This window comes from Heteronotia binoei, chromosome 12 (genome assembly GCF_032191835.1).
Source record: "Heteronotia binoei isolate CCM8104 ecotype False Entrance Well chromosome 12, APGP_CSIRO_Hbin_v1, whole genome shotgun sequence".
NCBI classification, from domain to species: domain Eukaryota; kingdom Metazoa; phylum Chordata; class Lepidosauria; order Squamata; family Gekkonidae; genus Heteronotia; species Heteronotia binoei.
The window spans coordinates 17646162-17669941 of record NC_083234.1 but is presented as its reverse complement, the minus strand read 5'-3'; the positions used below and the strand labels follow the sequence as shown (position 1 = coordinate 17669941).

General features: G+C 48.3%; 1 protein-coding gene across 4 annotated transcripts in view; it reads right to left on the bottom strand.

The window, feature by feature from the left end:
• The window catches only part of IGSF9B (immunoglobulin superfamily member 9B), a 172601-nt gene that overhangs the window by 110124 nt on the left and 38697 nt on the right, over positions 1–23780 (bottom strand). For all 4 annotated transcript variants that reach the window (XM_060251217.1, XM_060251220.1, XM_060251219.1 and 1 more), the window contains exon 2: positions 4066–4263. In XM_060251217.1, coding sequence (XP_060107200.1) covers positions 4066–4263 — 198 coding nt within the window. The remainder of the gene's footprint in view (positions 1–4065; positions 4264–23780) is intronic.

The window sequence follows — 23780 nt, the reverse complement described above, 5'->3', positions numbered from 1 at the left end:
GGCAACCTTTTTTTAAGTGTGGGAGAGATCATCTGAAAACACCTTCACTATCCCAGATCCACACATAAGTTCCTCCTGTCCTGGAATGAGCTCGAGGGGAAAAAATAAATTTGCACGTTTGGAGGAGAGAGGGGACAGCGAACGGTGATCATCACCTAACGGCTCACCACACAAAGGCTTTTCCAGTACGAGAGCATGATTCGAATCCAGTAACATCTTCAAGCCTAACATGATTTCTAGGGTATAACCTTTAAAGAATGAAAGAGTTGACTCTCAAAAGCTTATACCCCAAAAATCTGGTTGGTCTCTAAGGTGCCTTGGGACTCCAGTCCTGCTTTTCTACTCCAGACCAACCTGCCTACCAACTGAAAACTATCTTCTCTAGTATGTGTCTCCTTATTCCTTATGCAAGAAGCTCTGCTCAGTACTCTCCTTTGTCCAAATAAAAAATGGCAAGGAGAAAAAACGGGGTATTTCCCACTGCTACATGGACAATTGCTGTATGGTCCAGTTTTTATCCTGCCCTTCCTATACGACAGTCAGGATAGCTGACATGGTTCTTTTCCCACCTTTTTTTATCCTCACAAAGAAGACAATTGCAGTTTTATACCCCACCCTTCTCTCTGAATCAGTCTCAGAGCGACTTACAATCTCCTTTATCTTCCTCCCCCACAACAGACACCCTGTGAGGTGGGTGGGGCTGAGAGAGCTCTCACAGCGACTGCCCTTTCAAGGACAACCTCTGCAAGAGCTATGGCTGACCCAAGGCCATTCCAGCAGCTGCAAGTGGAAGAGTGGGGAATCAAACCCAGTTCTCCCAGATAAGAGTCCGCACACTTAACCACTGCACCAAACTGGCTCTGTTTGCAGTGTTCCCTCTAAGCTGACTTCATGTGAGCTTGCTCACAATTTTTTAGCCTCTGACTCACATATTTTTGTCTAAGCTCAGGAAAAATGGCCCCAGAGCAAACTAATTGATGCAGTAGCTCACAACTTTAATGCCACTAACTCACAAAGTAGAATTTTTGCTCACAAGACTCCATAGCTTAGAGGGAGTATTGCTCACAAGAACTCTGTGAGGCAGGTTAGGGGGGCAAGAGTGTGACTTCCATGAAACTCAATGGGTAACCTTGGGCCAATGAGGCGATCTGACTTCAAGTCTCCCAGATTCTTGGGAAAGCACTATGCTGAACTGCGGAATCCCCTCCTAAAGAAGATCTGTCTGTCTGCTTCCTTGCTGCTATTCCACCAATAAATGAATACTCTTTTTTAAAGGCTTTGTTTGGCAGAAGCTCTAAAGTCACTCTCTGGAAATGCAGTGATGACATCATCAGCTGTTGCCATGGATTTTTATTGCATTTTACTGTAATTGTACTCTATTTACCTGGAAGGAAGATGAAGGTTGGAGGGTTTTTCTTCCACATTAAGCAAAAGACGAGGCCCATATTAAATTGGCCCAGGAGGTACAATTGCAGGGCTTTTTTTGTAGCAGGAACTCCTTTGCATATTAGTCCACACCCCTCTTATGTAGCCAATCCTCCAAGACCTTACAGGGCTCTTCTTACATGGCCTACTGTAAGCTCTTGGAGATTGGTTATATCAGGGGTGTGTCGTCTAATATGCAAAGGAGTTCCTGCTACAAAAAAAGCCCTGTGTGATATTTTTTTAAAAAATCCTTCAGGGGATAACCGTCTTTCAGGGGATCATTTTATATTCAGGGTCAGCTTCTTTACAGGCAAATACATGTTTTTGCGACTCGTTTTGTTAAATTAGGTACACCATACTGGGCACCTGAGGGCAGACAGTGTGCTTTCTAAATACTATAAATAACAGATTCCTAAATGAAAGCTTCCAAAAGATCTTCGATGCCCTCTTATCCCTGAAGCAGTTCACAATTGTTTTTCAAAGGTTGCTGCTTAAAAGCAGATAAATGCATCTATGTCACTTAATTCATTTTTAAAGGTAGACACCTGAAGCGTAAGGGAAGTACCGAGATGGAAATCCTGCAATTTGACTTGCATGAGGATCTACATTTCATAGTAAGCCTCACGCGTCACGCTGTGCTCTTGTGACTGCTGCCAAGGATGCCGCAACCACAGCCAGCCAGGGTGGTAGACAGTGTTTAGGGCAGGGGTGTCAAACTCATTTGTTATGAAGAAGACTGCAGATTTATACCTTGCCCTTCTCTCTGAATCAGAGACTCAGAGCGACTTACAATCTCCTACATCTTCTCCCCCCACAACAGACACCCTGTGAGGTGGGTGGGGCTGAGAGAGCTCTGACAGAAGCTGCCCTTTCAAAGACAGATGTGAGAGAGCTATGGCCGACCCAAGGCCATTCCAGCAGGTGCAAGTGGAGGAGTGGGGAATCAAACCCGGTTCTCCCAGTTAAGAGTCCACACACTTAACCACTACACCAAACTGAGGGCCACATGAGACCTTGTCGGGCCGGGCCGTGTTGGGCCGAGCCATGTGTGGTACCTATTTAAGATTAGGTAGCAGAAATATAAACTTTATAAGGGACACAGACAAACACAACTAAAGATTTTTTAAAAAGACTCTAAATAAAACATGCTTAAAACATTAGCACTCGTTGGTCTTAAAGGTGCTTTCTTTATATCTCTTCTGTGGGATCCAGGGAACTGGGCAAAGGAAGCTCTGGCTCTTTCCTTCCTTCCCCAGGGGACCAGGAGGGGGAGGAGCCTCAAACAATAGGAGAAAGAAAAGCTTGGCTCAGTAGCTCTGCTGTGCGATTGAGAGAGCCTGGCAAAGCAAACTCTGCCACCCCCCTCCCTCCCCAAGGGAGGAACCTCAGCCAATGGAGAAGATAGAGGCTTTGCTCTGTAGCTCCTGTGCTATTGAGCAAGCTTTGCAAAGCAAACTGTGATGCAGAAGGAAGCAAGAGAGAGGGAGAAGGAAGCAGATGACAGCCAGTTGCTCGAGGGCCTGATAGTAGTCTTCCGGGGGCTTGATTCAGCCCTTGGACCACATGTTTGACATCCCTTGTTTAGGGTGCTGGACTAAGATCAATGAGGGCCAAGGTTCAAATCCATGCTCCACCATGAACTTTGCTGGCTGACCTGTTGCCAAGCGCTTTCTCTGCAGCACAGTTTATCTCCCAGGGTTGTCGTGGGGATAAACTTGAGAAATGGGCCCTTTCACACATGTTACACAATGCAGTTTCAATCCACTTCAGTCACCGTTTGCAAATGGAGTTTGCCATTTCATCCCCGTCTTTGTGGGGATTCTTATAACACAGACTTAACACTGATGTGATACTTCTTTATCCACAAGGAATCCTGGGAACTATTAGGAGAGATGAGAAATCTTCACAGGAGAGTTCCTACCAAACTACACAGTTCCTGGATTCTTTTTTTGGGGGGGAAGCCATCTTAGATAAACCAGTACAAGACCTATAAATGGGCTCTCATTTTGACTGCAGTCCAAGCTCTGCTCACGACCTGAGTTCGATCCCGGCGGAAGCTGAGTTCAGGTAGCCGGCTCAAGGTTGACTCAGCCTTCCATCCTTCCGAGGTCGGTAAAATGAGTACCCAGCTTGTTGGGGGGGGGTGGGGAGTGTAGATGACTGAGGAAGGCAATGGCAAACCACCCCGTAAAAAGTCTGCCGTGAAAACGTCGTGATGCGACATCACCCCAGAGTCGGAAATGACTGGTGCTTGCACAGGGGACTACCTTGACCTTTTTAAAACCTTTTACAAGCAACAGAATAATTAACAGACACTCTCACATTCTGACATGTTACCGTTTTATTGGTCTCCCGCGCTAATGCTACCCAGTTCAAAGGTTTGCTCAATTTGTTAATTTTGCTATTCTGCCATTGGATTTTAACTTTTTTACCATTTTGCACCCTAAACCACTGCCTACCAGCTATATGTAGCTCGGCTCACTGTACCTCATTCCTCGTCTGAAGAAATGTGCATGCACACGAAAGCTTATATTCTGAATAAAACTTTGTTGGTCCTAAAGGTGCTGCTGGACTAAGGCCTATAAACGTTTCCGACACAAATATGCCTTTTGACAACGTCCCCGAAGGTTTAAAGCTCACCGGCATATTCTGGGTCCACGTGGGGTGGGTAGAACCCGAACTTGATGAAGATGGGGATAGGCACTCCGAACTTGAACCACTCCACCACATATGGAGGGGGCTGGCCTGTCAGCGGATGGATCACGTCGCATCCCAGGATCACGCTCTCCCCAGCACGAGCCGTCACAAACTCGGGTTCCTCCCTTAAGCCGTGGGCAGCTGGGGAGGAAAACAAAAAAAGAGCATGTGAGAAAAGTCAGCTGCTCTGCTTATCGCAAACTTCTCAGGGTCACGAGAGAACTGGATTATAACGATGGAAATGTCACACAATGCAAGTCCAGGGAGCGGCTGCCTTCTACAAGGTTGGGGGATATTTCCATTATTCAAAATGCTTATGGCTTCCGGGGGGGGGGGGCGGTGTAATGAAGCAACGGCATTCTTAATTATGACAAAGCATAGTACGGAACACAAGCTGGCAACTGGCTTTCAACAGTGCTGCCTCTTTAGTTGAATAAGGGTTGACTGGCCAGTGTCCATGCCCACCCTCCCTTCAGCCCATGGGCCCAAGTCTGTGCCTAGCACAGAAGGGGCATGACTTCTCTAACAGGGTGCCAATGTCAAGCATACTCTCCTTGCACCCAGTTCAAGCTTATAACACCCCTCAACATACGTGAGTCATGAAAGGTAAATACATATTTATTTCCAAATCAAAATGCATCGTCATTGCTAAGGCCTTGGAGTTAGAGAAACCTTCTCACATTCCTGATGGAAGTCGACCCCAAGTATGTGTGTGCCCCACAGCATCTCTGACTCTCATTGTCCAGGAAACAAACCAGGCTACCAGGAAGAAAATTGAAGTTAAGGAGCACAAGAAAAAAAATTGAAGTTAAGGAGCACAAGAAAGCAGTCAGCAACCGTTGTGGGGACCAAAAAAGAAACGGAGCCTCTTTCCAAAATCCTGAGCTCATTCACAGCATCTTTTTGCTCCAAGAAAGGTACACCCATCCCCACAAGACAGGAAGGAAGGAGAGCCAATTTGGTGTAGTGGTCGTGCACGGATTCTTATCTGGGAGAACCAGGTTTGATTTCCCTCTCCTCCACTTGCAGCTGCTGGAATGGCCTTGGGTCAGCCATAGCTCTGGCAGAGGTTGACCTTGAAAGGGCAGCTTCTGTAAGAGCTCTGTCAGCCCCTCCCACCTCACAGATTTTGAGGGTGGAGCCTGGGGAAGGTGGGACCTCTGCAGGGTATAATGCCATCAAGTCCACCTTCCAAAATTGGAACAGAGGAACTGATCTCTGTAGCCGGCTGTAATTTCAAGAGATCTCTGGCTCCAACCCTACATCTCTAGGAATTTTCTAACCAGAGCTGTCAACCCTGGACCCCTGTAGAACTCCAAGGTGCATTCAAGGTTTCAGGACGGAAACAGGGCAAAGCGAAGAACAGAGACAGGCAAGGCAAGGAGGGAGGCTGGTTCCTTGGGCAGAAAAGGCAGGAGTGTGTGAAAAGAGCTAGCTACATTGCACTCCAGTTGTTCTTGCTACACTAGCAGGGATTCAAAGATTCCCCTCCCCTCCCCTCCCCTCCCCTCAAGGACTTCTCCCCCCAGGCCTAGAAAGGCAGGCTGCAGCAGCCGCTCCCCTCCCTCTACCTCTCAGCATTGCTCCAAGGTAACCTTCCCGCAGGGACTCCCCCACCCCCGCCCCCACCCCACATGGATGCCGGCTCTCTGGCTCTCTCGTTCGAGCAAGGAGGCGGCAGCAAGAACCATGCAGCTGTTTCTCTTTCTCTCTCTCCTTCTCTCTCTCTCTCAGCCTCTCTGCATTGCCTAATAATACCTGGAGGGAATATCTCTCCTCCCTGTAAGGGGGAAGCATCCATTCATAAACCAATTTGCCTTCCCAGCCAATCGGAGGCAAAGGACTCCAAAAATCCCTGGAACGGGCCTTTGATGGGGAAACCGCTGACGCAGCCCAGCTGCAGTACAAGGAGTGACAGCATTGTTAAAATAGCAACGTGATAAATTACTGTCACTGCTACATCCAAGGAAAGAGAACTACTCCATTCTACACACACACACATCATCATCATCATCAGGGCCATGCTAGGGTTGTCAACCTCCAGACGACAGAGACCAGTTCCCCCAGAGAAAATGGCAGATTCAGAGGGGGGACCCTACAGGATCACATCCCAGGTGGGCTCCTCCCCTTCCCTGAGCTCCACCCTCCCCAGGTAACACCCCCAAATCCCCAGGAATTTCCCAAGCTAGTGTTGGCAACCTTGGCCGAGCTGCCAACATCAAAGCCTGAAATCTGACTTCAAGAGTCAGGATTCAAGAGTCAGTTCCGCATAAAAAAAAATCCACTCTGTACACTCACAAAGACAGCAGGACGTCGAAGGCCCGCCTGATGGTTCCAAGGAGTTTTACCAAGGACATCCGAGAATCCAACAAGAACACTGGAAGATCAGATCCAAAGGTCCATTCCTGCCCCCAAATCCCATTTTCAAAGCAAACAGACAGACCATTCCATGAAGGCAACAAGCAGGGGCAACCAAACTTACACTGTTATTTATCCCCTAAGCGATTGGTATTCACAGATACATCGCTTTTGACCCTGGAAGTTCTATTTTGGTGTAGTGGTTAAGTGTGCAGACTCTTATCTGGGAGAACCGGGTTTGATTCTCCACTCCTCCACTTGCAGCTGCTGGAATGGCCCTGGGTCAGCCATAGCTCTCGCCGAAGTTTTCCTTGAAAGGGCAGCTTCTGTGAGAGCTCTCTCAGCCCCACCCACCTCACAGAGTGTCTGTGGGGGGGAATATATAGGAGATTGTAAGCCACTCTGAGTCTCTGATTCAGAGAGAAGGGCAGGGTATAAATCTGCAGTCTTCTTCTTCTTCTATTTAGCTATTTTGGCTAATAGCTCTTAATGGACCTATCCAATACAAGTCTGACTAATCTCCCTTGAAAACCACCTAAGCAAAGTGCCAGGACCACATCCTGTGGCTACATTTTCCAAATTATTCTGTTACAGGTGGCCAGGGCCAGAGAGAAAGAAAAGAAAGCTCAGGTGCCAATCAGCCTCTCTTCTACTGACCTATGCAAACAAGCCAAGTCTAAAGCCTGCTGTGCGACCTGATTCTGTCAAAACTCACCATTTACCTGCCCAGCTGCACTGGTTGTAACCCAGACGGAATATGGAGGTCCTGCACTTTCTAGCTCCACCACCCTCCTCAAATCCCTGACTGGGGACCAGCATCTTCGAAGGCACACCTGGAGACCATGACAGCAGCACATGCCTTAACATCCAGGTGCACTTGTTAAGAGGGAGGAGGAAGAAACAGGAACAGGTACCACAAGCAGTTTATGCACAGGAGATGCCCTTTCTGAATGAGGTGAGGCCTGGGGAGGGTGGGATTGGAGGAGAGTTCAGCAGGGGTGGAATTCTAGCAGGAGCTCCTTTGCATATTAAACCACACACCCCTGATGTAGCCAATCCTCCAAGAGCGTACAAGGCTCTTTTTTGTAAACTCTTGGAGGATTGGCTACATCAGGGGTGTGTGGCCTAATATGCAAAGGAGCTCCTGCTAGAATTCCACCCCTGGATCTCAGCAAGGTATAATGCCATGAAGTCCCACCTTCCAGTGCTACCATTTTCTCCAGGGCAACATCTCCAGGATGGCAACCCTAAGGTATTAAACCTGGCTCAAGCCTGCAAAGGAAACGGGACCTTGCAGAGCAACCAGTGCCTCCAGCTGTCCTCACTTCCCCTTCGTGTTATCACTTCCCCTTAGTGCAGGCAAGTGATGTCTGACTTGAGTGTCTGCAAAAAAGAAGCATGTTTGCAAAAAAAAAAAAAAAAGAAGAGGAAGAGAGAGGAGCTTAATCCAGAGATTAAAGAGATGAATTTAGGAAACAGGTAGGTGCCATGAGTTGAAGAAGAAGAAGAAGAAGATGATGATATTGGATTTATATCCCGCCCTCCACTCCGAAGAGTCTCAGAGTGGCTCACAATCTCCTTTACCTTCCTCCCCCACAACAAACAACCTGTGAGGTAGATGAAGATATTGGATTTATATCCCGCCCTCCACTCCGAAGAGTCTCAGAGCGCCTCACAATCTCCTTTACCTTCCTCCCCCACAACAAACATCCTGTGAGGTAGATGAAGATATTGGATTTATATCCCGCCCTCCACTCTGAAGAGTCTCAGAGCGCCTCACAATCTCCTTTACCTTCCTCCCCAACAACAGACACCCTGTGAGGTGGGTGGGGCTGGAGAGGGCTCTCACAGCAGCTGCCCTTTCAAGGACAACCTCTGCCAGAGCTATGGCTGACCCAAGGCCATGCCAGCAGGTGCAAGTGGAGGAGTGGGGAATCAAACCCAGTTCTCCCAGATAAGAGCCCGCAGACTTCACCACTGCACCAAACTGCTCTCCTATTGTGAAGCTATTTGTTGAATTTGTGAAGCTATTTGAAGCAGAGTCTTTTTCCCAGGGACTGGAGCTTCCTTTGTCCCAGAACCCAAACCCCAGATGTGCAGGATCTACCCTGCCACAAATTTTGTTAATCTTTAAAGTGTTATTGGACTCTTACTCTTTTCTACTGCTCCAGACGGACTAACATGGCTCCCTGTCTTGATCTATCTGCAGGGTTACTCGGGGCGGGGAAAAAATGCACTCTTGTAGTGGGAATCCAAAGTGCTGTGCATCATCAAGGTGGGAGCAAAAACTCTGAACGCCTCTGAAGCATCAAGCTAGCAGCACAGCCCCCCACATTTTTATCCCAGTCACATGAAGCTACTTTATACCTAGTCAGACTGCTGATCCAGCTAATACTGCATCGTCTACCCTCAACGGCTCTTGAGAGTCCCAGGCGGAGAAGGGTCTCCCCCTCCTCCCCCCCCCGCCAGTGCTCCTTTAGCTACCAATGAGGACGCCTGGACCCCTTCTGCACAAAGAGCACTGCTCTCCCACTGAGCCACAGCCCAGTCTGCATGCAACAACGCAACAGACTCTGGGGCGCACGAGTGACGTGATGCAAGAGGCTTCCCAGATAAGATTCAGACCTTGCATGAGCCCTGGACCCAGCAAATGCTACATTGCCTGCTGCTGCCGCTGCTGCTACTTCGCCACCTCCTTCTCCTCCTCCAGCAAGCTTCTTTAGAAAGAAAAAAGCTTTTTTTTTTCCCTCTCCCCCTCCCTTCCCAACTCCTGCGCTCTGCTCTGCAGGGCTGGTGCTGATTGGCCCGAGATGACATCACTGCTTTTTCCCCCACGACAGGAATCCAGCGTGCAAGCAGGTCTATTTTTGGCACCCTTCAGGCAGAGGCATTAACCAGCAAGTGGCCCCAGCGGGGCCCCGGATGGGCTTACGCTGAAAGTCCCCCGGGGACAGAGATTGGGAGCCAGGTGGCTTCAGAACATAGGAGCCGGCTTGGGCTTAAGATGCAAAGACAAGCCTTCCCCCCCCAATTGGGAAAAATGATGGATATCTGCAGAGATGGGGGATTTTCCAGGAGGGGACAGGGAACAACTGGAGCAGAGGCAGGGGAAAGAGGCTGAACAGAATCTCCACGCAAGCTGCAGAGCCGAGAATTGAGGCTGCACGCAAGCAACTGCCCCTTCTGCAAAGGGATCTCTGTTTAAACCTGGGCATCCTCCCCTTCATCTCGATGCCAGAAAGCTCTGAAGCCCCCCCCCCTCCTTCCCCACCCACCTACTCCATCACAAAAGGTGCTTTGCAGAAAAGCAGGCTCGACCTTCTTCCTTCCCCTCGCCTCCACACAAGCGCGTCTGCTTCGTTCTCTGCACAGAGCCGCCCCCCAAGTGCGGCCGCTTCGTTTGCACCTTGATCTGCCTCATTATCGCCGCATTGCCAATGTGGCTGAGGCTTCGGCAAGCAAGCTGTCAGCCGAGGAGATTATGACTTCAGCTCCCTTCCTTCCCCCTTTCTGTGAAAAAACCCTCCCTCTTGTGATGCAGAGAAAGCAGTGGGGGCAATGGGGGGCACAGCAGTGCAGACCTAGTTTTTATTGCAGCTAGTGAGCCAACCTTTCATCAGCGCTGCCTTCGCACCATCCTCAACATCCACTGGAGTGACTTTGTGACCAACACTGAAGTCCTCAAGCGGGCGGAGGTTACAAGCATCGAAGCACTGCTGTTGAAGACGCAGCTGCGCTGGGCAGGGCATATTTCTAGGATGGAAAACCACCGCCTTCCCAAGATTGCTCTGTATGGCGAACTTTCCACCGGCCATCGAAATAGAGGGGCACCAAAGAAGAGGTACAAGGACTCCTTGAAGAAATGCCTTGGCACCTGTCGCATCAACCATCACCAGTGGTCTGACCTAGCCTCAGATCGCAAAGCATGGAGGCACACCATCCACCAGGCTGTCTCTTCCTTTGAGAAAGCACGCATAGCTGGTCTTGAGGACAAAACGAGATTGAGGAAGAATTGCGCTGCTACAGCACCACCCCCAAATCAGACTTTTCCCTGCAGCCACTGTGGCCGGATCTGCCTGTCCCGCATTGGTCTTGTCAGCCACCAGCGAGCTTGCAGCAGACGTGGACTACTGCACCCTTCTTAAATCTTCGTTCGCGAAGTCAAGCCGAGAGAGAGAGAGAGCCAACCTTTGCTGGCGGGCCGGGAACAGGGTTGCTCCGAAGTTTGTCCCCCAGGCTCAACCTGATCCTGTTCCACCATGGCCAATTCAGTCAGAAATTGTTTGATGGCCAGTTCTTTAGTCTAGATCAGGAGTGTCACACTCATTTGTTATGAGGGCCAGATCCACAGACAAACACAATTAAAGTTTTTTAAAAACTTAAAATAAATCATGCTTAAAACATAAGCACTTGGTCTTAAAGGTGCTTTCTTTGTCTATCTCCCATGCAATCCAGGAAAGTGGGCAAAGGAAGCTCTGGCTCTTTCCTTCCTTCCCCAGGGGACCGGGGTGCGGGGAGAGAACCACAGCCAATAGAAGGAAGACAAGCTTGGCTCAGTAGCTCTGCTGTGTAATTGGGAGAGCCTGACAAAGCAAGCTATTCCTCCCTACTTCCTCCCCAGAGGAGCCTCAGCCAATGGAGAAAATAGAAACTTCACTCTGTGGCTCCTGTGTGATTGAGCAAGCCTTGCAAAGTAAGCTGTGATGCGGAAGGAAGCAGATGACAGCCAGTGGCCTGATAGAAGCCCTCCGGGGGGCCTGGTTTGGCCCCCGGGCCGCATGTTTGACACCCCTAGCCAAGATGACTTTTGCAAAAGGATAAGGTCACTCCTTGCAGGGCATGCTAGTTACACAGTGGAACTAACATGGAGCAAGCCTCTGAATGTCAAAGAAAAAAGCGTTGCATCATACATTCACAGAGCCTGCATGCAAGCTTCCCAGAGGCATCCAAACAGGCTTTTTTCTTTTCTCTGGAAACAGAAGGCTGACATGTCTTGGTTTGCTCCAGGAAGGCAATCCTGTTCAATGGGGCTTTTTTGGTAGAAAAAGCCCAGGAACTCATTTGCAATTAGGACACACACCCTGACATCACCATTGTTTCACACAGGGCTTTTTTTGTAGAAAAAGCCCAGCAGGAACTCCTTTGCATATTAGGCCACACCCCCTGATGTAGCCGATCCCCCTGCAGCTTACAGTAGGCCCTGTAAGAAGAGCCCTGTAAGCTCTTGGAGGATTGGCTACATCTTTGGGGGGGGGGGGCTAATATGCAAATGAATTCCTGCTACCAAAAAAACCCCTCTCGGCCACACTCCCTGACACCAAGCCAGCCAGAACTGCATTCCTGCTCAAAAAAAGCTCTGCTGTTCAAATTTTTAATTCAAGGTAGAAGAGATAACAGAACCCCAGCAGAAAGGTAGGAAAGGACCTGAAGCTGAGACCATCTGTGTAGCACCCTGCATCGTACACCCACGGCAGCAGGAGTGTGCGCCCTTCAGGATGCCTCCCAAAACAGGAGGGCAGAAGCTTGAGTTTTTACTAAATTGAGTCTTTATTAAATTTATATTTCACCTTTCTCCCCAATGGGAACCTGAAGCAACTTCACATCATTCTCTCTCCTCCACTTCATTTTATCCTCAAAACAAACATGTGAAGTAGGCTAGGCTGAGAGTGAGTGATCAGCCCAAGGTCACCCAGCAAGCCTCGATGGCAGAGGAGGGATTTGCACCCAAGTCTCCTAGAGCCCAGCTCACACCACCATACTGGCTTTTGTGTTCCCTCCCACAAGAATCCCATGCAATTCACAAATTAGTAAGTGGGGTTGAATACATTTTGGAGCTCCTGCCTTATGCTACTGCACAATCCTGCCTCAATTGACAGATGGACACACTACAGTAAATCGTTTTAATTGAGACATAAGCATTGTTTGCCAAAAGACACTCAAGAGCAATCTATAGTCAGTAGGCTCAAAAGTTACTCTCTGGCTCCAAGGAGTTTATAGAATCCCAGAGTCAGAAGGGACCTCCAGGGCCATCTAGTCCAACCCCTTGCACAATGCAGGAAAATCACAAGTACCTCCCCCTGCCCCCCCTCTCATGACGTGCCTACGTTCACAGAATCAGCATTGCAGTCAGATGGCCATCCAGCCTCTATTTAAAAACCTCCAAAACAAGGAAAGCCCAAAGAAAAGCATTCTGGGAAGTGTAGTTCTAAGAAGGGAAGTGGACAACCTGCAGACGAGATGTGTTAGCACATAACCAAGCTGCAGTTCTCAGGAGTCAATCAGAGGAGATGTTCTGCACCTGACCCCAGAGCTTGCCCTGTTGCTCGGGCTAAGAGTATTCAGTGGAACGTCCCCAATACCCACGGCAAAGATGTGGCTCTATGACTCACTACTGACACTGCTGCCTTCAAGGCCCTGAAGGCAGTGGTTGGACAACTGTACTCTTCTGTTTCTGGAGCAGCAGCAGATTCTTTGATAAGGGTTCACAGATTTGTACACCCAGCCAGAGAAGCTGCCCTTGTCTTGCTTCATCATCAAGGAAATGACAGATCCAGATGGAGAAGACCTTCACAATGTGCTAAACTGAAAAGTCAAGTAGACCAATCTTGAGTGCCAGTTCTTTGTTCTTGCCATGAAGTCAGATACCAAAGCAGACCTTCAAGTAGAGCTCAAGGCACAATCAGAACCACCAGCTATTGCCTGCCCAAGAATCACTGCAGGGGTATCACGTGATGCCAAAGATGTCCAAAGAGAGCCAGTTTGGTGTAGTTAAGTGGTTAAGTACACAGACTCTTATCTGGGAAAACCAGGTTTGATTCTCCACTCCTCCACTTGCAGCTGCTGGAATGGCCTTGGGTTAGCCATAGTTCTCATAGAGGTTGCCCTTGAAAGAGCAGCTTCTGGGAGAACTGTCAGCCCCACCTACCTCACAGGGTATCTGTTATGACGGAAGGAGATAAAGGAGATTGTGAGCCGCTCTGAGACTCTGATTCAGAGAGAAGGGCGGGGTATAAAACTGCAGTCTTCTTCTTCCAGATGCTGAGAGGCCTCCTGCAAAATGCTGGAGTACATCAACCTAGACTCCATGTATATCATGTAAGACATGTTAGATCGGGGGGTCCCTAACACGGTGCCCAGTACCACTACCATGGCACCCACTGCCACATTTCTTTGTACCAAGTGTTTTTAGAAAGCAGGCAAGACCAGGTGGGGCTCCTGCCCAGGAACACTTCTGATTGGCCAACAGAGGTCTGATTGACTGTGCAGATTAAAATAAATTTGCTTCTGCAGCAGGTGCCAGTATAGTGTAGTTTCTATGCTCTCGCTCCTTTTTACCAGTGCACCTTTTAAGTTACTCCTCTTGTCCTCTGCACTTGGGCTTCCTCTGAATTTGTGCGTGACTCTGCCTTCCATGGTGCCATTTTGTGGTTGTCCCTACCATCCTGTGCAGGAATTCCAAAGGTGCCCACAGGGTCAGAAAAGCTGGAGACTCCTGGGTTAGCTATAAGCATGAGACGCCCATAGAGCCTGAACAGAGGCAAATAATTCAGGCAGAAAGGCGTTCTTGCATCAAGGATGCCAAGAAGATAGCACTGCTTTCTCCGTGTCAATGAAGACAAAACAGAGCCAGTTCGTTTACAAGCAGACGATGTTAACCGCACTTTTTTTAAAAAAAGAGAGAGAGAAGGCAACAAGGTATACAGCACCCCTGGGATCCATGTTCAAATGTCACATTGAGCCATGCCCGCAGGAGACAGCTGACACATGCCTGATGGTGTATCAAGTGTAGCACACAAGAGGCGCCGAAAGGTCACAGATGGAACAGCAAACCCAGACACGGTTGCCTGCATGGTGTCCAAACGCTGCCCCTTCTAGCAGTCCTTCGGCGAGGACAAATAGCACATCCAGTGCATGAAATTGCGGCCGTGAAGAGTTCGAGGAAAGGCAAAGACCTGTGTTTTATGCCAAGATCCTCAGTGTGACTTGCCAAGTGTTTTTAGAAAGTGGGAAGAATAGGGTTACCAAGTCCAATTCAAGAAATATCTGGGGACTTTGGGGGCAGAGCCAGGAACAAGGGTGTGACAAGCATAATTGAACTCCAAGGGAGTTCTGGCCATCACATTTTAAAATGCCTTCCTTCCATAGAAAATAATGAAGGATAGGGGCACCTTCTTTTGGGGTTCATAGAATTGGATCCCCTGGTCCAATCATTTTTTTAACTTAGGGGGTATTTTGGGGAGAGGCACTAGATGCTATACTGAAAATTTGGTGCCTCTACCTAAAAACACAGCCCCCTCAGAGCTCCCGATGCCTCCAGATCAATTCCCCATTATACCTTATGAGAATCTATCTCCACATAGGGAATAATGAAGTACCCAGCAGACATTTCCCCCCTCCCCCCATTTCTGGTGACTCTGAAGTGAGGGATTGGCATCTCTACTCACGAGTTGCTGCCAACTTCTTCAAAGTAACACAGACACACCATCCCAAGAGGAAGCCTTTCAATCGGGGACTGAAGCCGCCGGAGGTGGAAAGTCACATGGTGGCTGTGGGGGCAGGGCTTCCCCCTGCCGGCCAGCTGACTGGGGCACGAAGGAGCCTGGAAAACCTGGAGAACCCCCGCTGGGACCTGGGGATTGGCAAGCCTAGGGAAGAGCCAAGTGGGGCTTTTGCCCAGCAAGGCTTCTGATTGGCCACTGGAGATTTGATTGAAGAAGAAGATGATATTGGATTTATATCCCGCCCTCCACTCCGAAGAGTCTCAGAGCGGCTCACAATCTCCTTTAACTTCCTCCCCCACAATAGACACCCTGTGAGGTGGGTGGGGCTGGAGAGGGCTCTCACAGCAGCTGCCCTTTCAAGGACAACCTCTGCCAGAGCTATGGCTGACCCAAGGCCATGCTAGCAGGTGCAAGTGGAGGAGTGGGGAATCAAACTCGGTTCTCCCAGATAAGAGTCCGTACACTTAACCACTACACCAAACTGGCAGCAGCTTTCACCACAGAATCACCGCACACCACTGTGTGACTGAGGTAAGCTGCGGCAGCCATCTTCTGGCTGGCTCCACCTCCAGTGGCAGCCATTTTGTGACAGTCATCTTGCAGCTGCACCTACCATGGGGTATCAGAATTCCAAAGGTCCCCACAGGCTCAAAAAAGCTGGGGATCCCTGCTTTATGAAGCAACAACAACAACAGAAGAGTCCATACAGGAACACACTGGACTTATTTTTTTAAATCACATACCTCAAATTATGACACCAGCAGGAATGCCTACATAAATCCCAGACAAGGCCCTGGGATTACTTGAGAAGTCTGTAGTACAACTGCAGAACAGAACCAGTGGGTTGGACTAAGACAACAAAGAAGACAGCATCTGTTGTCAAGCAGGTGACAATCCCTAGAGAAAATTCCACAAACACAGGAAGCTGTGAAAGAGCATGCAACGCGGAGAATGTGGGAGCCAGTGATCTTACCACGGAGTTTCTGGCAATTGCTAGAGCAACCCTTGTCGCTTCCGGGTAGCTCTAGGAATTGCCAGGGACTCTGCAGTCAGAACTTCCAATAAGCAGCCAAGGCCTTCTTTTTCTTTAATTTTTCTCCGTGAATTCTGCCCTTCACCCACAATCCTCCCATAGAGGCTGCAAGCATTTGGCAACCTGATTTCATGTATGACTCAAACTAAGCAGTAATCTTGCCTACAGTCAAGCACTGGGGAGCTACAGTTCATTAAGGGAACCATGAATGCCAACATGTACTGTGACATAGTGAAGCAGAGCATGATCCCCTCCCTTCAGAGACTGGGCCGCAGGGCAGTATTTCAACATGATAACAACCCCAAACACACCTCCAAAATGCCCATGCCTTGCTAAAAAAGCTGAGGGTAAAGGTGATGAACTGGCCAAGCAAGTCTCCAAACCTAAACCCTATTGAGCATCTGTGGGGCATCCTGAAACGGAAGGTGGAGGTGCGCAAAGTCTCTAACATCCACCAGCTACGTGACGTCGTCATGGAGGAGTGGAAGAGGACTCCAGTGGCAACCTGTGAAGCTCTGGTGAACTCCATGCCCAAGAGGGTTAAGGCAGTGCTGGAAAATAATGGTGGCCACACATAATATTGACACTTTGGGCCCCATTTGGACATTATCACTTAGGGGTGTATTCACTTTTGTTGCCAGCAGTTTAGACGTTAATGGCTGTGTGTTGCGTAATTTTGTGGGGACAGCACATTTACACTGCTATACAAGCTGTACACTCACTTCTTTACATTGTAGCCAAGTGTAATTTCTTCAGTGTTGTCACATGAAAAAGATATACTTAAATATTTACAAAATGTGAGGGGGTGTACTCACTTCTGTGACATACTGTAAATGCCTTCCCTTAATTGGAAACAATGGAGGGTGGGGGGGGGGCCTTCTTTTGGGACTCATAGAATTGGACTCCCTGGTCCAATCTCCTTAAAACTGGGGGGGGGGGGGGGTGAGGAGAGGCACCAGATGCTATGCTAAAAATTTGGTGCCTCTACCTCAAAAACCTGGGGGGGCCTCCAAGCCCCAGATAGATTCCCCATCATACCCTGTGGGGAACAGTCTCCATAAGGTACAATGGAGTGCCCAGTGTTATTCAATGCCCCATACCCTGCTTTCTGATAACCCTAAAGCAGGGGGAGATCCTCCAAACCAGGAGATCACCTGCTCCCAACTGGGGATTGGCAACCCTATAAGAATGGCAACTTCCATAAGGTTTCCAAAGTCAAGCAGAGGTAGTTTGCCATAGCAACCCTGGACTCCCCTTGGTGGTCTTCCTGTCTAAGAGCTAACCAGAATGGACAAGGCCTAGCCCACGCAGGACAGGGTTGTTTTTTCTTTGTTTTGGGGCCCAGCAAAAAAAAAACAGTATATCATGTTAACAGCTGTAGTCACTCAAACGACCCTTAGCAAACCTCCCCCCATTGAGATAAAATAGGGTTGCCAACCTCCAGGTAAGACCTGGAGATCTCCCAGCATTACAATTGATTTCTGGACAGCAGAGATCAGTTTCCCTAGAGAAAATGGCTGCTTTAGAGGGCAGACTCTATGGCGTCGTACCTACTGAGGTCTCTCCCCTCCCCAGGTTCCACCCCAAAAACTTCCAGGTATTTCCCAATCCAGAGCTGGCAGCCCTAGGATAAAAAGAGAAAGGAGCACTAGATGCATAACCCTGAGCTCCTTGGAGGAAGGGGATGGTTAGAAGATAATGGTTTTAGAAAAATGGTGTTGGAAAGCAGGTAGATTTGGTGCCCATAAGCCGAACAAGATTCTCTTTCAGTTCCTTGCACATGTCAGCAGCCTCATACTCCATGGCCAGACGCTCATGCAGTGCAGAAACTCGGGAGTTGGTCCAAGCATACTTGGCAAAAAGCAATTGAGATGTATCCTTAACACATGGTGGAGGTCCACCAGCCAACAAGCAGAGAACTTAATGCATCTTAGAACAGTCCTTGGCCCTCTTATCTTATGGTCACGACCAGAACCATCCATTCACCTGCAGAACTTTCTGGCCACAGTGGGACCACCAAGATGGAAGACAGAAGAGGTCATGAGTGGAAGCTGTGAGAGGGACTCCATATTGAGGGTGTGACCTAACTGAGAGGACAGAATATTGGACTTGCCATGAAGGTTCCTCCTTCTCAAGGGTGAGGAAGACACTCTAATATGTTTGAGTTCCTCGTCCCACAATCCCCGAAGGCAGAAAATTGATTGTCCTTTCCATCTCCTGGGAGAGGACAAGCCCACCCTCAGTCTGAAGACTTCCACAGCTTATAACATTCCACAATGTATGCCAAACCCAGGGCATTTTGGAACTCCTTTGCATATTAGGTCATACACCCCTGATGCAGCCAATCCTCCAAGAGCTTACAGGGCTCTTAGTACAGGGATTACTGTAAGCTTCAGGAGGACTGGCTACGTCAGGGGTGTATGGCCTAATATGCAAATGAGTTCCTGCTACAAAAAACACCCTGGCCAAACCAACAGACAAGGCTTTCAGATCCCTGTGAAACAAACCATGCCAGTAAAGATAAACTGTTAGAACAGCGAAAGAACAATGACCACGGAGACTGGCAGTCAGTCACCTTTAGGAAGTGTAACAGAGACCCTCCAACTAGGGTAGGTCCAGAATGTTCTCCATGCCATCAAGAACAAGGAACCTTCATGGTTAAGTCCCATGCTCTGTTCAGCGATAAACACTGACACCAAGGCCCAGGCAGCAGCTTTGCAGATATCTGCAATGTATCATTTGCGTCAAATGCTGACGATGTAGACGCACTTCTTGTTGAATGAGCTGTGATCCCCTCTGGGGCCTGAAGGCCCTGAGACTCATACGCCAAGGAGATGCAGTACTTTAGCCACCTGCTTAGCTTAACTTTAGAAACCCTTTCCCCCTTGACTGCTGGATGAAAAGCCACAAAAAGGGAATCCGACTTCCTAAACGGCTTGGTCCTTCTGATATAAGTGCAAGTGCTCTGTGAAGGTCAAGTGAGTGCCAATTCTTTTCCCCAAGATTAGATGGCTTCAGGCAGAAGGATGGCAAATATATCTCCTGTGAGCTGTGAAAAGGTGCTGTTGACCTTTGGGATGAAGGTGGGATCTGCGCGCAGAGCCATCATGTCCTTATGGAAGGTGCATAAGCCCTTTCGACGGGTAGAGCACCTATCTCTGAGACCCATCTTGCTGATGTAACAGCTCCTACAAAAAGTACCTAAAAGGTAAGGAATTTCAGGGAAACTTCCTTCAAAGGCTCAAATGGTGAACTGGTTAGAGCCTGAAGAACAAAGATGAGATCTCCAAGAGGAAAATCTGAGCACTGTAGGGGGATGAGACAAAGTAATTCCCTTCAGAAATCTCTTCACGGCTGGGTGCCTGGAGATGGTGCACCAATGAAAAAACAGGGACAGGGAGAAAGACTTTAGCTTGGAGAAACGTCGACTGCGGGGTGACATGATAGAGGTTTACAAGATAATGCATGGGATAGAGAAAGTAGAGAAAGAAGTACTTTTCTCCCTTTCTCACAATACAAAAACTTGTGGGTATTCGATGGAATTGCTCAGCAGACAGGTTGAAACGGATAAAAGGAAGTACTTCTTCACCCAAAGGGTGATTAACATGTGGAATTCACTGCCACAGGAGGTGGTGGCAGCCACAAGCATAGCCACATTCAAGAGGGGTTTAGATAAAAATAGCCACAGTGTGTGTGTGTATGTATGTATGTGTGTGTGTATATATATATATATATATATATATATATATATATATATATATATATATATATACAATTTTGCCACTGTGTGACACAGAGTGTTGGACTGGATGGGCCATTGGCCTGATCTAACAAGGCTTCTCTTATGTTCTTAAACAACCAGAAAACACCAGATATCTCCCTTGTATAACGAAAACAATGTACTAAATATCTCCAACACATAAACAATACACAAAACACTTATGAGAAAAAATTCAAAATGTTGTAACACACACACTGTTACCAATAAATACAATATCCAGAATAACATAAACCAAAACACCAAGTTCCATTACAGTTCACCTTTGAGTGTTGTACAAGTCTTTACCTTTTCCTTGGAAGCCTGGAACTGTAATGGAACTTGGTGTTTTTGGTTTATGTTATTCTGGATATTGTATTTATTGGCAACAGTGTGTGTGTTACAACATTCTGAATTTTTCTCATAAGTAATACTAGTGTTTTGTGTATTATTTATGGTGTTGGAGATATTTAGTACATTGTTTTCACTACACAACGGAGATATCTGGTGTTTTTTGGAGATGACGCACTGCTAACTGATGAAAGTACAATGCTCAAGGTCTCTATCTTGAGGATAGCCCTCCAGTCCCCATTCTTTTTGGGAACTATGAAGAGAAAAGAAGAGATGCTTAAGAAACTTGGCAACAATGGCACAGGTTTGATGGTGGCGATCTCCAGCAGATGTCTCACGGCACCCTGGATGCACTGTCTCTTGATGGGGCAGTGAGAGACTGGGGCAGTGAGAGCTCAGGAATCTGTCATGAAGCAGAGCGACAAATTCTACTGAATGGCCCATGGGTTATGGTTTCTTTTACCCTTTCCTCAGTGGCTGATAAATTCCAGGTTTGATGGATTTTTTCAATATATGTACACGGTATATATATTGCTTACATTGCAACGGAACAGCCTGCTTCAGCCACAGGGTAGCCAGACCTCTCACCAGGAAACAACCAGTGGTGGGAGATTTTCTTTAAACTGCTGGTGCTGTACGCACTGAGATATCCCTTCCGGGGGCACTCAGAAGTGACATCACGCCACCCCAGGGATTGCCCAAAGCTTTACAATTTCACCATTGAGTTTCTGGTGATTTCTAGAGGGCTGTAACATCACTTCCAGGTTTCTACCACAAGTGACATCACACCTGCCACTGGCACATTCCCCCCTCCCCCAAATTCCTGCTGATTGCCAGCTCTTGGCTGGCACCTGTATTTCCCCACAATACTTTGGGGCGGGGTCCCTGCCTACTTAAGTCTGATTGTTAGGTCAAAGTGGAGACTGCATGAGCTTCCCTCTACACAAGCCAGTTGCTAGCACCCCTCTGTCTCCTTGTGCAAAAGCATGTTGTTCTGACCACACCTATCCACAATGCATGAACCGAAGAGCAGGAACCTGAGTGAATTACCCTAATCCTCTCCTACAAGTAAAGAGAATATTATAGGGGAGAGCTAGGGATGAGTCACTCCAATATAATTAGAGTTGCCAGATCCAACTTCAAAAATATCTGGGGACTTTGGGGATGGAGCCAGGAGCCTTTTCCATTCCCTAAAATAAATAAAAATACAGCAGTGAAGTTTCCCTGAATACAGGCTTCATTTCTTTGTCATCTAGCAGCTATACTTCCACTAAATGAAAGTGAACACACACACTTTTTCACAAAGCAGTCAAAAGAAACACAGCACACACACACTTTTGTGATCTCACTGTGGCAATTTACTCATGGGAGTTGCTGAATGTAACCATCTGCTGTATTTCAACCAGTTTCTTCAGACTAACAGGGAAATGAAAACCAAGTGGCCTAGAGGGTACAGTTTTCCTCCAAACAAATAGAGGGACTCTGCACACTTCTATTCCTTTCTCAAATGCTTCACACATTCAAGGGTGGTGCCAAGCACCTCACAGCCAGTCTCCAAGACCCTGTGCCACCCCGCCGACCCCACTCAGCATTCCCAGGTCTGTGCTTCCAGTGGGAGCACAGACCTAGGAAGGCTGACTAGGGGCAACACAGCAGCAGGTGCATTCAGAAGGGCTCAGTGCCGTGCCACTTGCAACTGCCGCCCTCACCCTTGCCACTCCGGGGGCAGGGGGTCAGGGGCCCAGGGCACCAGCCATGCACACATTCAATGGGAAGACCCACGTGGCTCTGCCTACTCACCCCGCCCATTCAGCATTCCTCTTGCTCAGATTTAAAGGCACGCACACAGTCCAAAACACAGATACTTTGCAGGCATCTTCTAAGCCTGCTGAGATTTAAAGGCACATGGTGGCTGTTGGGTCAGGGCTTCCCCCCCGCCGGCTGCTTGGCTGGCTGGTCACAGAGAGGAACCTGCAAAACCAGGAATCCCCCACTGGGAGCTGGCAAACCTAAATGCAATGCTGTTTATCAAAAGGAACAGTAGTCTCTCCAGGTTAATATGAGATTTCATTGTTTTTCATAAGCCCTTTTGGGAGTAGTTCTGCAGCAAATGACAAGTGAGCAGTCACTTGGCAGGCACAGCAATGTTTCCAGGCGGGCCAGGCCTGGTAGAAACGCCGCCAGCCAGGGCCTTCTGTCCTTGCCCAATCAGCAGAGCTGTGCCTTCTGCCCGCTCAGCTTCAGCCGCGGTCCCTGGCCGGAGGGCCATCACTCCAAGCTGGAGAACATACGCTGCTCTCCATTTGCATATGGCGGCCTGCAGCCCCAGTCTGGCTCCAGTCAGTGGGAATTACAAAACAGCCAGGCCACACACACCCCTAAAAACAGAATGAATGAATCGCACAAGGCCTCTGGTCTGATTTCTCACCTCGACGGGGACGGAAACAGAATCTGCCCCAGATAGAGCCCTCCCTGCCACACGCAAGCATTGAGCCTACCAGACATTACATCTGGCTTCTCACCAAGTCAGGCTGACTGAAAATGGACCTGAAGTAGAAAAAAGAACTCACAGCGGCCAACTGTTTATTGCTTTTCAAGGTGAGGGGGGGGGTCACAATTTTGTAGGCCAAAAGACCCGTCGTACTCAGGGCTTTTTTTGAGCAGGAGCACACAGGAACACAGTTCCGGCTGGCTTGCTGTCATGGGGTGTGGCCTAATATGCACATGAGTTCCTGCTGAGCTTTTTCTACCCAAAAGCCCTGTGTGGAACAATAGTGCCATCAGGGGTGTGGCCTAATATGCACATGAGATCCTGCTGGGCTTTTTCTACCAAAAAGCCCTGTGTGGAACAATGGTGCCATCAGGGGTGTGACCTAATATGCAAATGAGTTCCTGCTGGGCTTTTTCTACCAAAAAAGCCCTGGTCGTACTGAACATTTTCGTAAACCTCACCTTGTGAAAAAAGTAATAAGGTCACCTCTCACAAATGGGGTTGCCAGTTCCAGGTTGGGAAATACTTGAAGATGGGGGGGGGGTTGCACCTGAGAAGGGCAGGATTTAGGAAGGGGAGGGACCTCATTGCTTATAATGCCACGGATTCCCCCAACCAAAGCAACTATTTTTTCCAGGACTGCAATCACACAAGCCTATTTTCCACACACAGTAAATAACACACTTTCAAATTCAGTTTCAATTCACTTTGCAACTGGATTTTGCCATTTCACAGAGCAAAGTCCACCTGGAAAAGTTGCTGGAGTGGCTTGAAATTGCATTATTTAGTGGATGTGAAAATGCCCGCACACTAAATAATGCACCTTCAATCCACTTCCCAACTGGATTTTGGAAAGTGCATAGAAAGTGGATTGAAAGTGCATTATTTACTGTGTGTGACCTCAGTCCAGGTGATTGCTATCTTCTGGAGATCAGCTGTAATCCCAGGAGATCTCCAGCTACCACCTGGAGGATGGCAACCTTACACATTGTTCACAATGCTAGCCAAGCAAAAGTTTAAAACTACTAAGCAAGGAATATATCAAACTTCTCATTCCTGCTAGGAGGGGTCATATGTTTACTATAGCGTCACAGAGTATTATCCCGCACAAGGAAAAAGCATTTACTTTAAAGTAGGAACAGAGAATTAAGAGTTTCTTTGTTTGAT